We start from the raw sequence: 24,407 nt of genomic DNA on the forward strand, positions 1-24,407 counted from the left end.
TAGGTTCTGTCTCTTAGTACTCCCTCCAATAACTTACCTACTACCGACGTTAAATTTACCGGCCTATAATTTCCCGGATTACTTTTCGATCCTTTTTTAAACAACAGAACAACATGAGCCACTCTCCAATCCTCCGGCACCTCACCTGTAGACAGCGACATTTTAAATATTTCTGCCAGGGCCCCTGCAATTTCAACACTAGTCTCCTTCAAGGTCTGAGGGAACACCCTGTCAGGTCCCGGGGATTTATCCACTTTAATTTTCCTCAAGACAGCAAGGACCTCCTCCTTTTCGATCTGTACGGCTTCCATGATCTCACTACTTGTTTCCCTTAATTCCATAGACTTCATGCCAGTTTCCTTAGTAAATACAGACGCAAAAAACCTATTTAAGATCTCCGCCATTTCCTTTGGTTCCGCACACAGCTGACCACTCTGATCTTCAAGAGGACCAATTTTATCCCTTACAATCCTTTTGCTCTTAATATACCTGTAAAAGCTCTTTGGATTATCCTTCACTTAGTCGGTTAATTGGTCGTTGTATATTGGAAGTTGTGGGGCGGCATGCCTTGAAGGGCCAAAAGGGTCTATTCCGTGCTGTATCATAGTAAGTAAATATAACAGACTGGAGAAATAAACTGATCATGCATATTGATTGATTGTGTATATTAACGGCTATAATAATGGTGCTGAGGTGAAAGATCACTGAGGTAGAAGATCATACAGTAAATGGTCTTAATGATGGAACAGATTTGAAGGGTCTGCTTCTTTTTAAGTTCTTAAAATCTTATTTAAATTTTGCAATCTCATTGCTTATTAGAAATCAATGGAGGAAAATGAGGAACAGAACAAGAAATCACAGGAACAAGAACACATCATTCAGAGTAAAAATCTCCAGCGGAAACAACTGTATAAGGAATTGGCCAATTGTAATGAATCGCTGCAGTCCACAGAGAAGACTGCCAGGTAATGTACTGTTGTTGGGCTAAAGTGGGTTGGGCAATGTGACGTTCTAATATATAACAGTTGTGGATGGGTGAAGGGCTCTTGGTCCATTAGGAAATCTCTGCGCCAGCACAATGTGCAAAGATTCTAAATTTCATCTGATTCTGGAAGATGATTCCACATTCATTGTCCTTGAAGTAGAGAACTCCTAACATTCAAGTGCCCTCAAGTGAAGAAATTTCTCCTTCTTTTAAGAGGCCAACCTCTTATCTGCCTGTGCTGTCTGAGTCTTTCGGTTTAAGATGGTGCTGGTGAATCTTAGTAACTTCTGGCTGGTGGCTAACAAAACAAAGAAAACAACTATGTACTTTTTTTACTCATTCTTTTTCTGGCAAATGGTCATCACAAACAATAGCCTGTAACTTCTGTCACGTACCCCGTGACGGGTTAAAGAACCAGCAGAAATGGAAGACATTTTGGAGTCCGGTATTGCTATTAATTAATGGTATTTATCAGTAACTACGCAATACAGTAATATAAATGCAGATATATCAAATAGTTTAGCAATGATTATATATATAAGTAAGTGTGGAAATATATGAAAACCAAGCTTCTTCAAGTCCAGGGGTAAATAGATAGTCTTACAATGATGAGTAAAGTTCAGTTCAGTTCGCGGTATTGAGTTGAGTAGTGATAGAGAGAGAGAGAGAGAGAGAGAGAGATTTGAGTCTTCAAGTGAGCTGGCGCCGTCAATCTTCCCGTTGTCCTCTGAATTCCTTTAGAAGTCACCGACTGTGACCTCATCCGCCTCTTTTGAAGCACACCAACGATCAAAGTACACATGTTTCTCATGGGCAAACTCCATATACGTTTGGTTCCAAGGCTTCCTCAAACCTTGAAACCTTTGTCTGTACGCCTCCGGAACTAGCTCATAAACCTTAAGCACAGCATCTTTCACTGCTTCATAATCATTTGCGTCTTCAAGAGATAGGGCCGCATATGCTTGGTGAGCCTTCCCCTTAATCACACTCTGTAGTAGCACCGCCCACTGATCCCTCGGCCAATTCCGATTATGGGCCACTTTCTCGAAATGTAGGAAATACCTTTCAATTTCTGCTTCATCAAATGGAGATACTAACTTAATTTCTCAACTGACACTAAACCCCTCACCACGGTTAACCACTTGATCTTCACATTGCCATTTCTCCCTCTCGAACACTCCCTGTTTGTCTGCCTCTTCTCTCTGTTTCTTTGCTTCCTCAATCTCTAATTTAAATCTCTCTAACTTCATCTGTTCCAGTTGTACCTGGACCTCCTCTTTCCCTATAGGAAACCTATTTAACTCCCCCTCATCAAATTCCTGTATAGATACATAATAAACAGCTATTTTCCTTTGAATTTCTACCTTCGTCATACCCTTCTTTACTTCAATTCTCAATTCTTTAGCAATGTCCCGCACATCATCCTTTTTAGCTTTCTTCAAAGTCACCGGGTCTGGCGATCTCAAAAATTCCCTAGCATCCATTTCTGCTGTTTTTCCACACACCCAAACCAAAAGGGATTTTCCCCAATCAAATCAAACAGGCCCCCCCAACCAACTTGTTCATATCTTGGACGCAGGCCTCAATTTTGTCATGTACCCTGCGACAGGTTAAAGAACCAGCAGAAATGGAAAACACATTGGAGTCCAGTATTGCTATTAACTAATGGTATTTATTAGTAACTGCGCAATACCCTAATATAAATGCAGATATATCAAATAGGTTAGCAATGATTTTTTATATATATATATATATAATACACACACACACACACACACACACACACACACACACACACACACGTAAGTGTGAAAATATATGAAAACCAAGCTTCTTCAAGTCTAGGGGTAAATAGCTAATGTTACGATGATGAGTAAAGTTCAGTTCAGTTCGTGCTATTGAGTTGAGTAGTGATGGAGAGAGAGAGAAAGAGATTTGAGTCTTCAAGTGAACTGACGCCGTCAATCTTCCCGTTGTCCTCCGAATTGCTTTAGAAGTCACCAACTGTGACCACAACAAAGGGGACCGTTCTTCTGTGGTGGAATTATCAACCCAGGCGAGGGTTGGACACACGAATAACTCCCCACCGGTCACACCCTTTTCACACTGCGAGGGCCACTGATTGATCCTCCAAAACCCACCTTTTCTGTGGGCACAACAAAGCTCATAGTCATAGTCATAGTCATACTTTATTGATCCCGGTGGAAATTGGATATCGTTACAGTTGCACCATAAATAATGAATAGTAATAAAACCATAAATAATTAAATAGTAATATGTAGATTATGCCAGGAAATAAGTCCAGGACCAGCCCATTGGCTCAGGGTGTCTGACCCTCCAAGGGAGGAGTTGTAAAGTTTGATGGCCACAGGCAGGAATGACTTCCTATGACGCTCTGTGTTGCATCTCGGTGGAATGAGTCTCTGGCTGAATGTACTCCTGTGCCCAACCAGTACATTATGTAGTGGATGGGAGACATTGTCCAAGATGGCATGCAACTTGGACAGCATCCTCTTTTCAGGCACCACTGTCAGAGAGGCTAGTTCCATCCCCTCAACATCACTGGCCTTACAAATGAGTTTGTTGATTCTGTTGGTGTCTGCTACCCTCAGCCTGCTGCCCCAGCAAACATGACAGCACTGGCCACCACAGACTCGTAGAACATCCTCAGCATCATCAAGCAGATGTTAAAGGACCTCAGTCTCCTCAGGAAATAGAAACGGCTCTGACCCTTCTTGTAGACAGCCTCAGTGTTCTTTGACCAGTCCAGTTTATTGTCATTTCGTATCCCCAGGTATTTGTAATCCTTCACCATGTCCACACTGACCCCCTGGATGGAAACAGGGGTCACCGGTGCCTTAGCCCTCCTCAGGTCCACCACCAGCTCCTTAGTCTTTTTCACGTAAGCTGCAGATAACTCTGCTCACACCATGTGACAAAGTCTCGTACCGTAGCCCTGTACTCAGCCTCATCTCCCTTGATGATGCAACCAACTATGGCAGAGTCATCAGAAAACTTCTGAAGGTGGCAAGACTCTGTGTAGTTGAAGTTCGAGGTGTAAATGGTGAAGAGAAGGGGAGACAAGACAGTCCCCTGTGGAGCCCCAGTGCTGCTGATCACTCTGTCGGACACACAGTGTTGCAAGCACACGTACTGTGGTCTGCCAGTCAGGTAATCAAGAATCCATGACATTAGGGAAGCATCCACCTGCATTGCTGTCAGCTTCTCCCCCAGCAGAGCAGGGCGGATGGTGTTGAATGCACTGGAGAAGTCAAAAAACATGACCTTCACAGTGCTCGCTGGCTTGTCCAAGTGGGCGTAGACACGGTTCAGCAGGAAGACGATGGCATCCTCAACTCCTAGTCAGGGCTGGTAGGCGAACTGGAGGGGATCTAAGTGTGGCCTGACCATAGGCCGGAGCAGCTCCAGAACAAGTCTCTCCAGGGTCTTCATGATGTGGGAAGTCAATGCCACCGGTCTGTAGTCATTGAGGCCGCTGGGGCGCGGCGTCTTCGGCACAGGGACGAGGCAGGACGTCTTCCACAGCACAGGAACCCTCCGGAGCCTCAGGCTCAGGTTGAACACATGGTGAAGTACTCCACATAGCTGAGGGGCACAGGCTTTGAGCACCCTGGTACTGACACACTCCGGTCCTGCAGCCTTGCTTGGGTTGAGACGTTTCAACTGTCTTCTCACCTGTTCAGTTGTGAAGCCCACCGTGGTGGTTTCGTGTGGGGAAGAGGTATAGTCATGAGAGCAGGGTGGGGGACTGTGAGGAGAGGTAGGAGGGGAGAGTGGAATATGTGTTGGTTGGGGGCCGACAACAGATAGCTCATGTGGGGGATGGGCAGGGGCCACATTACGTGTCCAAAACGATGTGTCTGCAGGTCTATCATCTGACCTTCTATTTATCTCACCATGCTGAATACCAACTGTCTCTCAAGTAGCTCTCTCTGTAAGAACTTACAAGCAGGCAGCGTCCTTGTAGAAAGCATAAACAAACTGTGAGCAGTCTTCGCCCCTCTCCCTCTTTCTTTCTCTCTCTTTTTAACAAGGTGTCTGTGTTCCACAGCTCTCTCTCTCTCTTTTAAAAGCACAGTTCATAGACCCTGTCACACTTCCCTTTGGACCTGGAGGCAATTTGATACGGCAGAACTGAGATGAGGTGAGGCAGTGGGTCCATTGCCAAGGAAGATCCAAAGTTTAACATAGAAACATAGAAAATAGGTGCAGGAGTAGGCCATTTGGCTCTTCGAGCCTGCACCGCCATTCAGTATGATCATGGCTGATCATCCAACTCAGACCCCTGTACCAGCCTTCCCTCCATACCCCCTGATCCCTTTAGCCACAAGGGCCATATCTAACTCCCTCTTAAATATAGCCAATGAACTGGCCTTCAGTGGCAGAGAATTCCACAGATTCACCACTCTCTGTTTGCTCGATTTAATCCTAATCTGTGATCACTGGTGCTGTAAAGCAATGCGCTAACTGCTATTGTGCTGCCAAACAATCATTAAGTTATGGAAAGTATGTTTGGAAAGTTCACAAGACTGATTCATGGCACGTGGGCTGCTATGAAGTATGACCGAAAAGAATGGGTCTGTACATGGATGTTCAGAAGAGCAAGATGAAAGGCGGAAGATTCTGTGATGGCTTGGCTAGGCAGATCCTATCCAGATGGTTTCCTGGTTGGGTGGGGGCAGTCTAAATCAAACCTCTCAGCTTAAAAGACCCTGGCTCAAATCTGACATCTGGTAATATGTCTGTGGATTAACATGTGGCTCTACAACTCAAAAGTTCAAAGTACATTTATTATCAAAGTATGTTTACATTATACAACCTTGAGATTTGTTACCTAACAGGCAGCAACAAAATAAAGAAACCCCCCCAAAAAAACATAAAAAAGAGCAGAAAAGATACAAAAGCCTGAAGGCACATACCACCAGGTTCTACCACCCTGTTAGTGGTTCCTTTGGACGGTAAGTCTGAGTCTTGACCTCACAGTCTGCCTTCTTATGACCGTGAAGCCGATTGCTACCTGCACTGCACCTTGTTTGTCACCAGCACACTTTATTCTGCATCCTATTATTGTTTTACTTCATACTATCTCAATGCACTGTGTAATGAATCAGTCTGTATGAATGGAATGTAAGCCAGTTTTTTCACTGTATCTCAGTACACATGACAATAATAAACCAATTCCATTCCAAAAACAGGATAACTAAGGAGAGTAACATCCACAAAATGCTGGAGGAACTAAGCAGTTTACCCCCTAGCTTGTACTCCTTTCTCCCTCTCCTCCTTTCTCCCTCTCCTCCTTTCTCCCTCTCCTCCTTTCTCCCTCTCCCCCTCCCTCCCCCCTCCTCCTCCCTCCCCCCCCTCCCCCTCCCTCCCTCTCCCCCTCCCCCCCACCTCTCTCCCTCCCTCCCTACCACCTTAATCTAACTTCCTCCCCGTTCCTTTCCAGTCGTGATGAAGTTTGTTACTTGAAACATTGACAGTTTATTTCTCTCCATACATGCTATCAACCTTTCTGAATTTCTCCAGCATTGTGGTTGTGTTACTCTGGATTTCCAGCATCCGGAGAATCTCTTATGTTTATAATAAATTATTATAAAAATGGACTGTAAAAGCTTTTATAGATATGTAAAAAGGAAAAGACTGGTAAAGAAAAATGTAGGCCCCCTGCAGACAGAAACAGGTGAATTGATTATGGGGAGCAAGGACATGGCAGACCAATTGAATAATTACTTTGGTTCTGTCTTCACTAAGGAGGACATAAATAATCTTCCAGAAATAGTAGGGGACAGAGGGTCCAGTGAGATGGAGGAACTGAGCAAAATACATGTTAGTAGGGAAGTGGTGTTAGGTAAATTGAAGGGATTGAAGGCAGATAAATCCCCAGGGCCAGATGGTCTGCATCCTAGGGTGCTTAAGGAAGTAGCCCAAGAAATAGTGGATGCATTAGTGATAATTTTTCAAAACTCGTTAGATTCTGGACTAGTTCCTGAGGATTGGAGGGTGGCTAATGTAACTCCACTTTTTAAAAAAGGAGGGAGAGAGAAACCGGGGAATTATAGACCGGTTAGCCTAACGTCGGTGGTGGGGAAACTGCTGGAGTCAGTTATCAAGGATGTGATAACAGCACATTTGGAAAGCGGTGAAATGATCGGACAAAGTCAGCATGGATTTGTGAAAGGAAAATCATGTCTGACGAATCTCATAGAATTTTTTGAGGATGTAACTAGTAGAGTGGATAGGGGAGAACCAGTGGATGTGGTATATTTGGATTTTCAGAAGGCTTTTGACAAGGTCCCACACAGGAGATTAGTGTGCAAACTTAAAGCACACGGTATTGGGGGTAAGGTATTGGTGTGGGTGGAGAATTGGTTAGCAGACAGGAAGCAAAGAGTGGGAATAAACGGGACCTTTTCAGAATGGCAGGCGGTGACTAGTGGGGTACCGCAAGGCTCAGTGCTGGGACCCCAGTTGTTTACAATATATATTAATGACTTGGATGAGGGAATTAAATGCAGCATCTCCAAGTTTGCGGATGACACGAAGCTGGGTGGCAGTGTTAGCTGTGAGGAGGATGCTAAGAGGATGCAGGGTGACTTGGATAGGTTGGGTGAGTGGGCAAATTCATGGCAGATGCAATTTAATGTAGATAAATGTGAAGTTATCCACTTTGGTGGCAAAAATAGGAAAACAGATTATTATCTGAATGGTGGCCGATTAGGAAAAGGGGAGGTGCAACGAGACCTGGGTGTCATTATACACCAGTCATTGAAAGTGGGCATGCAGGTACAGCAGGCGGTGAAAAAGGCGAATGGTATGCTGGCATTTATAGCGAGAGGATTGGAGTACAGGAGCAGGGAGGTACTACTGCAGTTGTACAAGGCCTTGGTGAGACCACACCTGGAGTATTGTGTGCAGTTTTGGTCCCCTAATCTGAGGAAAGACATCCTTGCCATAGAGGAAGTACAAAGAAGGTTCACCAGATTGATTCCTGGGATGGCAGGACTTTCATATGAAGAAAGACTGGATGAACTGGGCTTGTACTCGTTGGAATTTAGAAGATTGACGGGGGATCTGATTGAAACGTATAAGATCCTAAAAGGATTGGACAGGCTAGATGCAGGAAGATTGTTCCTGATGTTGGGCAAGTCCAGAACGAGGGGCCACAGTTTGAGGATAGAGGGGAAGCCTTTTAGGACCGAGATTAGGAAAAACTTCTTCACACAGAGAGTGGTGAATTTGTGGAATTCTCTGCCACAGGAAACAGTTGAGGCCAGTTCATTGGCTATATTTAAGAGGGAGTTAGATATGGCCCTTGTGGCTACGGGGGTCAGGGGGTATGGAGGGAAGGCTGGGGCGGGGTTCTGAGTTGGATGATCAGCCATGATCATAATAAATGGCAGTGCAGGCTCGAAGGGCCGAATGGCCTACTCCACCTATTTTCTATGTTTCTATGTTTCTATAATGAAAGAGAGGGGTAGGCCCACTCAAGGATAAAGGAGGGAATTTTTGCTTGAAGTGTGAGAAACTGGCTGAAATACTAAATACAAACAACAGGAATTCTGCAGATGCTGGAAATTCAAGCAACACACATCAAAGTTGCTGGTGAACGCAGCAGGCCAGGCAGCATCTCTAGGAAGAAATCTCTTCCTGGCTGCCTGGCCTGCTGCGTTCACCAGCAACTTTGATGTGAAATACTAAATACTTTGTTTTAGTATTTACCAAGGAGTAAAATGTGGAAGATTATGAAAACAGAATGGGTCATGCTAATGTGCTGGAACATTTTGAAACTGAGGAGGAGATAGTGCTCATCTTCTGAAAAGCACTAAGGTGGCATGATGGCATACATCCCAAAATATTGAAAGAAGCAAGAAAGGAGATTGCTGGAGCTTTACAAGTATCTATATGTCCTTACTAGCAACTGGGGAGTAGCAGATACTGTGCCTTTGTTCAAGAAGAGAAAAGGGGATAATCCAGGTATTATAAGCCTCACGTCAGTAGTAGGGAAAGTATTGGAAAGGACTGAAGGTCCTGTGTTTAAATACACATAGCATTCGGAATAAGGTGGATGCACTCGTGACGCAAATTAGAGATTGGCTGATATGGCATTGTGAGCATCACTGAGTTGTGGCTAAAAGAAGGTCATAGTTGGGAGTTCAACATCAAAGGATTTGTGTTGAAAGGACAGGCAAGAAGGCATAGCCAGTGGTGTGGCTCTATTGGTAAGAGAAGGCATTATATCTTTAGAAAGAGAAGGTGTTATATCTTTAGAAAGAGGTGACATAGGGTCAGAGAAGGTTGAATCCTTGTGAGTGGTGTCAAGAAACTGCAAAAAACCCATTATGGGAATCATATATAGGGCTCCAAATAGTAGCTAAAATGATTAGATTAGATTATGAGAGCACTCAGTCCTCTTTTATAGTCATAGTCATACTTTATTGATCCTGAGGGAAATTGGGTTTGGTTACAGTTGCACCAACCAAGAATAGAGTATAAATATAGCAACATAAAACCATAATAATTAAATAATAATATGTAAATTATGCCAGGAAATAAGTCCAGGACCAGCCTATTGGCTCAGGGTGTCTGATCCTCTGTCATTTAGAGATGCATACATGCATTAAGAAATGATACAATGTTTCTCCGGCGTGATATCACAGAAAACAGGACAGACCAAAGACTAACACTGACAAAACCACATAATTATAACATATAGTTACAGCAGTGCAAAGCAATACCATAATTTGATGAAGAACAGTCCATAGGCACAGTAAAAGAAGTCTCAAAGTCCCGAGTTGATCGACTCCCGAGTCCCCGATAGCAGCAGCAAACGGAGAAACTCCCTGCTGTAAACCTCCAAGCACCGTCAACTTGCCGATACCTTGGAAGCAGCCGACCACAGCCGACCCTGAGTCCATCTGTCCGAAAATTCTGAGCTTCCGAGCAGCCTCTCAGATACAGCCTCCCGAGCGCCTTCGACCTCTCCCCGGCTGCTGAAACACGCAAAGCCGAGGATTTCGAGGCCTTCAGTTCCAGAGATTCCAGTTACCACACAGTAGCAGCGGTAGCAAAGCAGACATTTCAGAAGTTTTCCAGATGTTCTGCTGTGCGCTCACATCTGTCTCCATCAAATCAGGATTGTGCATGGTCCCCTACTTGACAGGTAACAGATATTCGAACAGATATAGCAAGCAATGTGAGGGTCATGTTTTTTGACTTCTCCAGTGCGTTCAACACCATCCGCCCTGCTCTGCTGGGGGAGAAGCTGACAGCGATGCAGGCGGATGCTTTCCTGGTGTCATGGATTATTAATTACCTGACTGGCAGACCACAGTACATGTGCTTGCAACACTGTGTGTCCGACAGAGTGATCAGCAGCACTGGGGCTCCACAGGGGACTGGCTTGTCTCCCTTTCTCCACCATTTACACCTCGGACTTCAACTACACAGAGTCTTGCCATCTTCAGAAGTTTTCTGATGACTCTGCCATAGTTGGATGCATCATCAAGGGAGATGAGGCTGAGTACAGGGCTACGGTACGAAACTTTGTCACATGGTGTGAGCAGAATTATCTGCAGCTTAATGTGAAAAAGACTAAGGAGCTGGCGGTGGACCTGAGGAGGGCTAAGGCACCGGTGACCCCTGTTTCCATCCAGGGGGTCAGTGTGGACATGGTGGAGGATTACAAGTACCTGGGGATACGAAATGACAATAAACTGGACTGGCCAAAGAACACTGAGGCTGTCTACAAGAAGAGTCAGAGCCGTCTCTATTTCCTGAGGAGACTGAGGTCCTTTAACATCTGCCTGACAATGCTGAGGTTGTTCTACGAGTCTGTGGTGGCCAGTGCTATCATGTTTGCTGTTGTGTGCTGGGGCAGCAGGCTGAAGGTAGCAGACACCAACAGAATCAACAAACTCATTCGTAAGGCCAGTAATGTTGTGGGGATGGAACTGGACTCTCTGACGGTGGTATCTGAAAAGAGGATGCTGTCCAAGTTGCACACCATCTTGGACAATGTCTCCCATCCACTACATAATGTACTGGTTGGGCACAGGAGTACATTCAGCCAGAGACTCATTCCACCGAGATGCAACACAGAGCGTCATAGGAAGTCATTCCTGCCTGTGGCCATCAAACTTTACAACTCCTCCCTTGGAGGATCAGACACCCTGAGCCAATAGGCTGGTCCTGGACTTATTTCCTGGCATAATTTACATATTATTATTTAATTATTTATGGTTTTATATTGATATATATATATATATATATATTTGGTTGGTGCAACTGTAACGAAACCCAATTTCCCTCGGGATCAATAAAGTATGACTATGACTATTCATCACCGGAGAGGCCACGCACGCTGTCGTCGCGCCGCCATTTTCTTCCCTTCATAGATGTGGGGTTGAGATTGCAAAGGGATTTGGGAAAGGCATGTAATAAGGGTAATGTCACAATTCTAGTGGAGGACTTCAATATGCGAGGGGATTGGGAACCCCCTACAATTTGCCTACCGACAGATGATGCAATAGCCACAGTTCTACATGCCGTCCTTACCCATCTGGAGAAGGAGGATGCTTACGTGAGAATGCTGTTTTTGGACTTCAGTTCAGTATTCAACACCATAGTTCCTTCCAGGCTTGACAAGAAGCTCAGAGACCTCAGCCTTCACCCTGCTCTATGTAGCTAGATCCTGTCAGATCGCTGGCAGGTGGTGAGAGTGGGCTCTCTCACCTCTGACCCTCAACACAGATTCCCCTCAGGGCTGTGTACTAAGCCCTCCTTTACTCTGTATACCCATGACTGTGTTGCCACCCACAGTTCCAATCTGCGAATTAAATTTGCTGATGACACTATACTAATTGGCCTAATCTCAAATAATAATGAGACACCCTGCAGAGGAGTCATCACCCTGACACAGTGGTGTCAAGAAAACAACCTCTCCCTCAGTGTCACAAAAACAAAGGAGCTGATTGTGGACTACAGGAGGAATGGTTAACCCCTGTTGACATCAATGGATCTGGGGTTGAGAGGATGAACAGCTTTAAGTTCCTTGGCATAAATATCACCGAGGATCTCATGTGGTCTCTAGATACCGGCTGTGTGGTGAAAAAAGCACAACAGCACCTCTTTCACCTCAGATGGTTGAAGAAGTTTGGTATGGACCCCAAGTCCTAAGAACTTTCTGCAGGGGTGCAATTGAGAGCATCCTGACTGGCTGTATCACTGCCTGGTATGTGAACTGTATTTCCCTCAATCACAGGACTCTGCAGAGAGTGGTGCGGACAGCCCAGTGCATCTGTAGATGTGAACTTCCCACTATTCAGGACATTTAAAAAGACAGGTGTGTAAAAAGGGCCCAAAGGATCATTGGGGACCTAAGTCACACCAACCTCAAGCTGTTCCAACTGCTACCATCCGGGAAATGGTACTGCAGCATAAAAGCCAGAACCAACAGGCTCTGGGACAGCTTTTTCCTCCAGGCCATCAGGCAGCTTAATTCATGCTGACACACTGTATTTCTATGTTATATTGACTGTCCTGTTGTATGTACTATTTATTGTAAATTACTATAAATTGCACATTGCATATTTAGATGGAGATGTAACGTAAAGATTTTTACTCATGTATATGAAGAATGTAAGTAATAAAGTTAATTCAATTCAAAATCAGGTTGGTGTCGGATCGCAAAAGAGGGAATTTGTTGAATACCTGCAGGATGGCTTTTTAGAGCAGCTCGTTCTGAGCCTACTAGGCATGATTAAGATGGCGGCGCGCATGGACGCAGCGGCCCCTCGGGGAGTGATAAGTGTATCTAGTGTTTGTTCTATTTGTTCTGGATGCATAACATACAGTCCGAATATGCTCGTTAACATCAGGGCATACTATGTTGGAAAAACTGACGAGTTCTGGTGTGACATGGACAGTTTACGCCGCTACGGACTACTATCCACTACCAAGCCGGCTGCTTCCCAAGGGAGGAGGAAGCGAAAGCGCTGTTGAGAGAAGACAGAGGAGGGGTAAGAGGGCCGGCATCCATGCTAGGCTAAAAGCTAACCCCACCAGGCCAGCGGTACCGTCCCTCCTACTCTCAAATGTCCGCTCCATCGACAACAAGCTGGATGAGCTGCGTCTGCTGAGAGAAACACGCAAGGAATTTAAAGACTGCTGTGTGTATGTCTTAATGGAATCCTGGCTCCATGACAACATACCGGACGCGGCGATGCAGCTAGAGGAAATGACATCGTTTCGTGCGGACAGACAGGCAGCTAGCTCTGGTAAGAGCCGAGGAGGAGGTCTGTGTGTTTATATAAACAAAGACTGGTGTGTGAACGCTACAGTAGCTGCTAAAAACTGCTCGCCACTGGCTGAATTTCTGATTGTGAAATGCCGGCCGTTCTATCTGCCGAGGGAATTCACCATCATGTTTGTGGCAGCTGTTTACATAGCTCCAGTGCCAATGCTAAGGCTAATGCTAACGAAGCACTGGGAGGCCTACATGAAGCCATCAGTGAGCTACTGACTACACATCCTGACAGCTTTGTGGTGATTGCTGGGACTTTAACCACACCAGCTTAAGGACCGTGTTCCCCAAACTCCTGCAAAATGTGGATTTCAAAACCAGGGGAGACAACACACTGGACTTGGTCTATACCAACACACCACAGGCATACAAAGCAGCCCCCGCCCCCATCTTGGCCACTCTGACCATATATCTGTCATGCTAACACCAGCATATAAACCACTGCTTAAACGTGTGAGAGCAGAGAAAAGAGAGATAAGGGTCTGGCAAAAAGGAGCAGCCTCAGCACTACATGACTGTTTTTTGCACACAGACTGGGACGTATTCAAAACAGCAGCCTCCTTTGACGACCATATAGACATTGAGGAGTATGTGGAGGCAGTAATCAGCTACATAGCCAAATGAATGGAGGATGTCACTGTGATGAAAACCTTCACCGCACATGGTTATAAAAAGCCATGGATGACAACAGAGGTGCGTTCACTACTGAAGGCCTGTGACACAGCCTACAGACTGGGGGACAGGAGCTTAGCCAGGTCTGCGCTTTCACTAGGGATCAGGAAAGCGAAAAGGGCCTACGCGGGCAAAATACATGGACTCTTCTGTGACACAGGTGACACCAGACGGATGTGGCAGGAAATTAAAGCTCTGACAGACTACAAGATCAGGCAGAAAACCGATGACAGTGACACCTCTCTACCAGGCAGGCTTAACAATTTCTTTGCCCGCTTCGAAGCATCAAACACTACAGCAAGGGGGAGAGCCAGTCCCTTTTTACCATCTGACTAGCCGACTCCAATCATTGATCCGGAGCAAACGCAGAGGACCCTTGCCAGGGTCAACCCACGAAAAGCGGGAAGGTCCCAACAACATCCCTGGACGTGTGCTCAAGGAATGTGCTGATGTATTAGCAGATGTCCTGACAGACATTTTGAACATCTCCCTTAGTCAAGCTATTGTCCCCAGATGCTTCAAAACCTCCACAATCATCCCTGTAGCAAAGACATCAGTTGTAGCCTGTCTGAATGATTACCATCCCGTTGCCCTGACCCCCATAGTGATGAAATGTTTTGAACGGCTTGTCAAGCCTCATATCACAGCCAGCCTCCCCTCATTACTGGATCCTCTGCAGTTTGCTTATCGTCCAAATCGCTCTACGGAGGATGCAATATCCACCACACTGCACACAGTTATCTCTCACTTGGACAACAAAGACACTTATGCCAGAATCCTGTACATTGATTTCAGTTCAGCGTTCAATACCATCATCCCGCAGAGACTAGTGGAGAAACAGTCGCTGCTTGGCCTTAGCACTGCCATGCGTTGCTGGATTCTGGATTTCTTGACAGAGAGACCACAGTCAGTCCGTGTTGGCAGGAACATCTCTGACTCCATCACACTGAGCACTGGATCCCCACAAGGCTGTGTGCTTAGCCCATTGCTGTGTACACTGCTAACACATGACTGTGCAGCCAGGTTCAAGGAGCACCTGATCATTAAATTTGCAGAGGGTACCACAGTGGTGGGGCTCATCAGCAAAAATAATGAAACTATGTACAGGGAGGAGGTCAAACACCTAGAGAGCTGGTGCAAGGATAACAACGATGCTTAATGTCACCAAAACCAAGGAGATGTTTGCCAATTTCAGACGGTCTCAGCCTGAGCACACACCCCTCAGCATCAGCGGCTCTACAGAGCAGAAAACATCAAGTTTCTTGGGGTGCAGATCTCGGACAATCTCACCTGGTCCAGGAACACCACTGGGATTGTGAAACGGGCCCAGCAGAGATTGCACTTTCTGAGGAAGCTTAAACAAGCATCACTCCCCACTAACATCTTAACTACATTCTACAGAAGCGTGGTTGAGAGTGTGCTGACCTTTTGCATCACAACCTGGTACTCCAGCTGCAGTGCTGTTGATAAAAAAGCCTTGCAGAGGGTGGTTAGGGGAGCAGAGAAGGTTATTGGGGTCTCCCTACCTTCTGTCCAAGGCCTCTTTCAGAGTCAATGCCTCCAGAAGACACGGTACATCATTAAAAACACCTCACACCCTCTCCATGAACTGTTTGTTCTTCTGCCATCAGGCAAACATTACAGGAGCATCAAAACTAAAACCACAAGGCTACTAAACAGCTTCCTCCCACAGGCAGTCAGACTGACATGTGGCTGTTGTGTTTTACTATTTATTGTTATGTTTATTATTTAGTGTTGCGTTTGTTATGTTATGATTGCACTGCTCCTGAGGAACGCTGTCTCATTCTGCCCTGCAGAGCTGATGTATGGTTAGAATGACAATAAAGTTTTTTGAATCTTTGAATCTTGAAAGACTATCTTAGATTGGGTGCTTAGCTTCTTCCCCTCTGCCATCCGATTCCTCAATGGACATTGAAGCCATGAACACTACCTCACATTTTTAATATATATTATTTCTGTTTTTGCACAATTTTTAATCTATTCAATATACATATACTGTACTTGATTTACTTAATTATTCATTTTTACTTTTTGCTTCTCTATTATGTGTTGCATTGAACTGCTGCTGCTGTTAACATATTTCACGACTCATGGCCAGTGATAATAAACTGATTCTCATTCTGTGTAATAACCAGGATCTTATTAGTCAGCTTACCATAAAGGAGCCCTTAGGAGGCAGTGATCATAATATGATTGATTTATACTGCAGTTTGAGAGGGAGAAGCTTAAGTCACATGTATCAGTATCGCAATGGAATAAAGGGAATTACAGAGGCATGAGAGAGGAGCTTGCCCAGGTGAATTGGAGGAGGATACTGGAGGGGATGATGGTGGAACAAAGGTGGCTGAAGTTTCTGGAAATAGCTGACAAGGCGCAGAATAGATATGTCCCTCAGAATAAGTTGTTCTCGAATGGCAGGGCTAGGCAACCGTGGCTGATAAGGGAAGCTAAGGACTGCATAAAAGCCAAGGAAGGACATATAAGTAACAAAAGTAAGTGGGAAGTTTGATGATTGAGAAGTTTTTAAAATCCAACAAAAGGCAACTAACAAAGCTATAAGAAGGGAAAAGATGAAATATGAGGGCAAACTAGCCAATAATATAAAGCAGGATACAAAAAGGGTTTTCAGTTATATAAAGAATAAAAGGAAGGTAAGAGTTGATATTGGACCACTGGAAAATGATGCTGGTGAGGGACAGAACTTAATAAGTACTTTGCTTCATTCTTTGCTGTGGAAGACACTAGCCGTATGCCAGCTGTCCGTGAGTGTCAGGGAGCAGGATTGAGTGCCATTGTTTTAAAAAGGAAGAAGTGCTAGGCAAACTGAAAGGTCTTAAGATGGATGTCACGTGGACCGAATGTACTACATCCCAAAGTCCTGAAAGAGGTTGCTGAAGAGATAATGGATACATTGGTCATGATATCTCAAGAATCACTTGATCCTGGCATGGTCCTGGAGGACTGGATGATTGCAAATGTCATTTTACTCTTTAAGAAGGGAGGAAGACAAAAGAGAGGAAATTGTAGGTCAGTTAGCCTAACCTCAGGGTTGGGAAAGTGTTGAAGTCCATTATGAAGGATGACGTTTCGAGGTACTTGGAGACTAATGATAAAATAAGTCGAAGACAGCATGGTTTGCAGGTCAGCAAAGTAACAAGCAGGGCAGACAAAAAAAAGGCAGTGGATGTTATTTTCAGAAGGCATTTGATAAGGTGCCTCACATAAGGCTGCTGAACAAAATAAAATCCTATGGCGTTGCAGGAACTGTACGGCATGGATAGAGGAATAGCTTACAGGCAGGAGGCAGCAAGTGGGAATAAAGGGAGCCTTTTCTGGTTGGCTGCTGGTGATTAGTGCTGTTCCTCGGGTCCGTATTGGTATCGATTCTTTTCACATTGTTTGTCAGATATTTGGATAATGGAATTGATGACTTAGACAAATTGCAAGAATGGGCAAAAAATGACGTGGAATACAAGGCTGGGAAATGTATGATAATGAATTTTAGTATAAGGAACAATAGTGCAGACTATTATCTAAATGGGGAGAAAATTCAATCTTCAGAGCTGCAAAGGACTTAGGAGTTCTTGTGGAAGACTTCCAGAAGGTTAATTTATGATTGAGTCTTTGGTTAAAAAAAAAAGGCAAATGCAATATTGGCAGTTATTTCAAGGGGGATAGAATATAAAAGCAAGGAGATAATGCTGAAGCTTTATAAAACACTAATCAGACCGCACTTAGAGTATTGTCAGCAGTTTTTGGCTCCTTAGCAGTTATTGTCATTGGAGATAGTCCGGGGGAGGTTCACGAGGATGATTCCGAGAATGAAGGGGTTAACATAGGAGGAGCATTTGGCCTGTACTAACTGAAATTTAGAAGAATGTGTGGGGATCTCATTGAAACATACCGAGTGTTGAAAGGACTAGATAAACGGAATACGGGGAGGATGTTTCCTCTGGTGAGGGTATCCAGAACTAGAGAGCACAGCCTTAAAATTGAAGGACGACCTCTTAGACAGAAGTAAAGAGGAATTTTTTTTTAGTCAAAGAGTGGTGAATCTGTGGAATGCTCTGCCACAGACTGTGGTGAAGGGCAAGTCCGTGGGTATATTCAAAGCAGAATTTGATAGATTCCTGAGTGGCCGGGGCATCAAAGGATATGGTGAGAGCGTAGATGGGGTTGAATGGGATTTGGGATCAGCCATGATGAAATGGCGGAGCAGACTCAATAGGCTGAAAAATGCACACAAAATGCTGGAGGAACTCAGCAGGCCAGGCAGCATCTATGGAAAAGTGTACAGTTGATGTTTTGAGCTGAGACCCTTCAGCAGGATTAGGCTAAACTTAAATTGGTAGGTTGCTGGATGGTGTGGCTTGTTGGACCGGAAGGGCCCGTTCCATAGCTAAATAAAATATAATGCATCAGATTCATGTTACAATGTGCAGACTCCTTTTTAACAATTCTTTTGTGATTGCCAGCAGGTTGTCAGAAAGCTTGAAGCAGCAGTGCAATAATGCACCTTTCACCCAAACTGAACTTCAAGAGGTCCCACTCCATGCAAGCCTACAAGATGAGAAGAATCTCAGGGATGAAGTTACAGTCCTTCAGCATAGGTAGATAGCAAATGGCTTTCAACTTTCTACTGGCAAGAACACAGTGCTGACTATTGTCAAAGCTATTGTTCATTTCTCTGTCGAGAATGGAAATATTTTAGGCCTGAGCTAGAATCATAGATTCAAATTAGACAGAAAGAGAGCAATTGGCCCATCGTATTATCTGTTGGCTCATAAAGATCCATATATTAGTTCTCTTTCTTGGCTCTTTCTCTACAGCCCTGCGGATATTTTCTGTTTACTAATATTGTTATTTCTTTTCATTGTTTTGGTTTCTGTTTGATGGGAAGCTTGTACTAATCAGATTACATGTTTATGATTCCTAATAGTAGGCAGAAAGCTGATTTGTAGTACAGGACCAGTATAATTGAGGAATGAGGACTCAGTCTATTCTTCAATTTATCATTAATGTTTCATGTTGAACTGTGACACCATTGTTAAACAAAATTACTTATGAAGCCAATAGATTGTAGTGATGATTTCTCAGTGCATAATGCTGAAGTCTTGAGAAAAAATAATTTTGTTAATTTCCTGTATGTATATGTTGACTCAAAATCCATCTTGAAATAAAATGTTTTCATTAGCTTAGATTCTGCAAATCAAGAAATTTTCAGAAAACAGGAGGAGCTGAAGCAGGTGAAAGAGGAGTATAATAAATGCAAATCAGATGTGAAAAAGGTACAGAATCTGCATTGAATGTGTATATCTTTATTTGTCTGTTAGTTGGTTAAATGATTTACTAAGAATATTTTAGATTTAACCATATAAATTTCTTTGTTTAGAAACTTGACATAACCTGCTCCAAATCTTCTTGAAGACATTTACAAATGTGCCTCTGATAATATTGTTAATATACAAACTTCATGCCAATTCTACAACAAAATTACTTAGTGGCTTGGAAGAGCTCGTGGATTTTACTTGTTTGTGATATGTACTCAATGTTACTTTTCTCTGATAATACTTGATATCCATTCATTCCCATATTCCCAATTTTTATCTGTTAACTTCTGAAGGAAACAGGAGTTCACATTGCATTGACAGGACCAAGGCACAGTAAAAATGTTTTGGTGTGCGGAGTATCATAGGCTGCACAGACATATGTATGTTCCAGTAGGGATCAATGAAGTTGTACATAAAGCTTTTGGATTTTTTAGAGTATGTTTTCAGTCCACTTCTTGCCTGAACCTGTGATAGAAACATAGAAAACCTACAGCACAATAACAGGCCCTTCGGACCTTAGAAATTACCAGGGTTACCCATAGCCCTTTATTTTTGTAAGCTCCATGTACCTATCCAAAAGTCTCTTAAAAGACCCTATCGTATCTGCCTCCAGCACCGTTGCCAGCAGCCCATTCCACGCACTCACCACTCACTGCATAAAAAAAACTTACCCCTGACATCTCCTCTGTACCTACTCCCAAGCACCTTAAACCTGTGTCCTCTTGTGGCATCCATTTCAGCCCTGGGGAAAAAGCCTCTGACATGATCAATGCCTCTGATTATCTTATACACCTCTATCAGGTCACCTCTCATCCTGCAATGCTCCAAGGAGAAAAAGCCAAGTTCACTCAACCTGTTTTCATAAGGCATGTTCCCCAATCCAGGCAACATCCTTGTAAATCTCCTCTGCACCCTTTCTATGGTTTCCGCATCCTTTCTATGGTTTCCGCATCCTTCCTGTAGTGAGGCGACTAGAACTGAGCACAGTACTCCAAGTGAGGTCTGACCAGGGTCCTATACAGCTGCAACATTACCTCTCGGCTCCTAAATTCAATTCCACGATTGATGAAGGCCAATACGCTGTGTGCCTTCTTAACCACAGAGACAACCTGTGCAGCTGCTTTGAGTGTCCTATGGACTCAGACCCCAAGGTCCCTCTGATCCTGCACACTGCCAAGAGTCTTACCATTAATACTATATTCTGCCATCATATTTGACCTACCAAAATGAACCACTTCACACTTATCTGGGCTGAACTCCATCTGCCACTGCTCAGCCCAGTTTTGCATCCTATCAATGTCCCGCTGTAACCTCTGACAGCCCTTCACACTATCCACAACACCCCCAACCTTTGTGTTATCAGCAAATTTACCAACCCATTCCACCATTTCCTCATCCAGGTCATCTATAAAAATCACGAAGAATAAGTGTCCCAGAACAGATCCCTGAGGCACACCACTGGTCACCGACCTCCATACAGAATATGACCTATCTACAACCACTGTTTGCATTCTGTGGGCAAGCCAGTTCTGGATCCACAAAGCAATGTCCCTTTGGATCCCATGCTTCCTTACTTTCTCAATAAACCTTGCATGGGGTACCTTTATCAAGTGCCTTGCTGAAATCCATACACACTACATCTACTGCTCTTCATTCATCAATGTGTTTAGTCACATCCTCAAAAAATTCAATTAGGCTCGTAAGGCACGACCTGCCCTTGACAAAGCCATGCTGACTATTCCTAATCATATTATGCCTCTCCAAATGTTCATAAATCCTGCCTCTCAGGATCTTCTCCATCAACCTACCAACCACTGAAGTAAAACTCAATGGTCTATAATTTCCTGGCTATCTCTACTCCCTTTCTTGAATATGGGAACAACATCGGCAACCCTCCAATCCTCCAGAACCTCTCCTATCCCCATTGATGATACAAAGATCGTCGCCAGAGGCTCAGTAATCTCCTTCCTTGCCTCCTGCAGTAGCCTGGGGTACACCTCATCCAGTCCCAACGACTTATCCAACTTGATGCTTTCCAAAAGCTCCAGCACATCGTCTTTCTTATTATCTACATGCTCAAGCTTTTCAGTCCTGCCTGCCAAGGCCTTCTCATGGGCCCTTCTGGCTCTCCTAATTTCCTACTTAAGCTCCTTCCTGTTAGCCTTATAATTTTCTAGATCTCCAACATTACCTAGCTCTCTGAACCCTTCGTAAGCTTTTCTTCTCTTCTTGACTAGATTTACTACAGCTTTTGTTCATCACGGTTCCTGTACCCTACCATAACTTCCCTGTCTCATTGGAATGTACCTATGGTGAACTCCACACAAATATCCCCTGAGTATTTGCCACATTTCTTCCGTACCTTTCCCTGAGAACATTTGTTCCCAATTTAAGCTTCCAAGTTCCTGCCTGATAATCTCATAATTCCCCTTCCTCCAATTAAACGCCTTTGTAACTTGTCTGTTCCTATCTCTCTCCAATGCTATTGTAAAGGAGATAGAATTATGATCACGATCTCCAAAATGCTTTCCCACTGAAAGACCTGACACCTGACCAGGTTCATTTTCCAATACCAAATCAAATACAGTCTCACCTCTTGTAGGCTTATCTACATACTGTGTCAAGAAACCTTCCTGAACACACCTAACAAACTCCACCCCATCTGAACCCTTTGCTCTAGGGAGATGCTAAATGATATTTGGGAAATTAAAATCTCCCACCTCAACAACTCTGTTATTATTACACCTTTCCAGGATCTGTTTCCCTATCTGCTCCTTGATGTCCCTGTTAGTATTGGGTAGCCTATAAAAAACACCCAGTAAAGTTATTGACCCCTTCCTGTTCCTAACCTCTGCCCACAGAGACTCAGTAGACATACCCTCCATGACGTCCAGCTTTTCTGCAGCCATGACACTATCTCTGATAAGCAGTGCCACACCCCCGCCTCTTTTATAACCATATTACCATATAACAATTACAGCACGGAAACAGGCCATCACGGCCCTTTTAGTCCGTGCTGAACTCTTACTCTCACCTAGTCCCACCGACCTGCACTCAGCCCATAACCCTCCATTCCTTTCCTGTCCATATATCTATCCTATCTAACTTTAAATGACAACATCGAACCCGCCTCAACCACTTCTGCTGGAAGCTCGTTCCACACAGCTACCACTCTCTGAGTAAAGAAGTTCCCCCTCATGTTACCCCTAAACTTTTGCCCTTTAACTCTCAACTCATGTCCTCTTGTTTGAATCTCCCCCACTCTCATTGGAAAAAGCCGATCCACGTCAACTCTATCTATCCCCCTCATAATTTTAAACACCTCTATCAAGTCCCCCCTCAACCTTCTGCGCTCCAAAGAATAAAGACCTAACTTGTTCAACCTTCCTCTGTATCTCAGGAGAAACCCAGGCAACATTTTAGTAAATCTCCTCTGTACTCTCTCAATTTTATTGACATCTTTCCTATAGTTCGGTGACCAGAACTGCACACAATACTCCAAATTTGGCCTTACCAATGCCTTATACAATTTCAACATTACATCCCAACTCCTATACTCAATGCTCTGATTTATAAAGGTCAGCATACTAAAAGCTTTCTTCACCACCCTATCCACATGAGATTCCACTTTCGGGGAACTATGCACCATTATTCCCAGATCCCTCTGTTCTACTGCATTCTTCAATGCCCTACCATTTACCATGTATGTCCTATTTTGATTAGTCCTACCAAAATGGAGCACCTCACATTTATCAGCATTAAACTCCATCTGCCATCTTCCAGCCCACTCTCTAACTGGCCTAAATCTCTCTGCAAGCTTTGAAAACCTACTTCATTATCCACAACACCACCTATCTTAGTATCATCTGTATACTTACCAATCCAATTTACTACCCCATCATCCAGATCATTAAAATATATGATAAACAACATTGGGCCCCGTACAGATCCCTGAGGCACACCGCTAGACACCGTCCTCCAATCTGACACACAGTTATCCACCGCTAATCTCTGGCATCTCCCATCCAGCCACTGCTGAATTAATTATTTCGATATTAATGCCTAACGATTGAACCTTCCTAACTAACCTTTCGTGTGGAACCTTGTCAAAGGCCTTACTGAAGTCCATATAGACAACATCCACCGCTTTACCCTGGTCAACTTTCCTAGTAACCTCATCAAAAAATTCAATAAGATTTGTCAAACATGACCTTCCACTCACAAATCCATGTTGACTGTTCCTAATCAGACCCTATAATTATATATACCATCTCTAAAAGTACTTTCCATCAACTTACCCACCACTGACGTCAAACTCACAGGCTGATAATTGCCAGGTTTACTCTTAGAACCCTTTTTAAACAATGGAACCACATGAGCAATATGCCAATCCTCCGGCACCATCCCCGTTTCTAATGACACTTGAAATATTTCTGTCGGAGCCCCTGCTATTTCCACACCAACTTCCCTCAAGGTCCTAGGGAATATCTTGTCCGGACCCGGACACTTATCCACTTTTATATTCCTTGAAAGCGCCAGTACTTTCTCTTCTTTAATCGTCATACTTTCCATAACTACCCTTCTTGTTTCCTTTACCTTACACAATTCAATATCCTTCTCCTTAGTGAATACCGAAGAGAAGAAATTGTTCAAAATCTCCCCTATCTCGTTTGGCTCCACACATAGCCGTCCACTCTGATTCTCCAAGGGACCAATTTTATCCCTCACTGTCCTTTTGCTATTAACATAACTGTAGAAACCCTTTGGATTTATTTTCACCTTACTTGCCAAAGCAACCTCTTCTTTTAGCTTTTCTAATTTCTTTCTTAAGATTCTTTTTACATTCTTTATATTCCTCGAGCACCTCATTAACTCCAAGCTGCCTATATTTATTGTAGATCCCTCTCTTTTTCCAAACCAAGTTTCCAATATTCCTTGAAAGCCATGGCTCTCTCAAACTTTTAACCTTTCCTTTCAAACTAACAGGAACATAAAGATCCTGTACTCTTAAAATTTCACCTTTAAATGACTTCCATTTCTCTATTACATCCTTCCCATAAAACAAGTTCTCCCAATC

At 43.9% G+C, this 24,407-nt stretch overlaps 1 protein-coding gene across 9 annotated transcripts in view; it reads left to right on the forward strand.

The window, feature by feature from the left end:
• cep63 (centrosomal protein 63) overlaps positions 1-24,407 on the forward strand; it is a 123,610-nt gene that overhangs the window by 62,487 nt on the left and 36,716 nt on the right. For 7 of the 9 annotated variants that reach the window (XM_072255842.1, XM_072255849.1, XM_072255841.1 and 4 more), the window contains 4 exons: positions 820-965; positions 5,848-5,964; positions 18,479-18,610; positions 19,195-19,288. In XM_072255842.1, coding sequence (XP_072111943.1) covers positions 820-965; positions 5,848-5,964; positions 18,479-18,610; positions 19,195-19,288 — 489 coding nt within the window. Of the gene's footprint in view, positions 1-819; positions 966-5,847; positions 5,965-18,475; positions 18,611-19,194; positions 19,289-24,407 lie in introns of all 9 variants that reach the window. The other 2 variants (XM_072255847.1, XM_072255848.1) reach the window with 2 other exon arrangements.

Source organism: Mobula birostris, chromosome 4 (assembly GCF_030028105.1).
Source record: "Mobula birostris isolate sMobBir1 chromosome 4, sMobBir1.hap1, whole genome shotgun sequence".
Lineage (NCBI taxonomy): Eukaryota > Metazoa > Chordata > Chondrichthyes > Myliobatiformes > Myliobatidae > Mobula > Mobula birostris.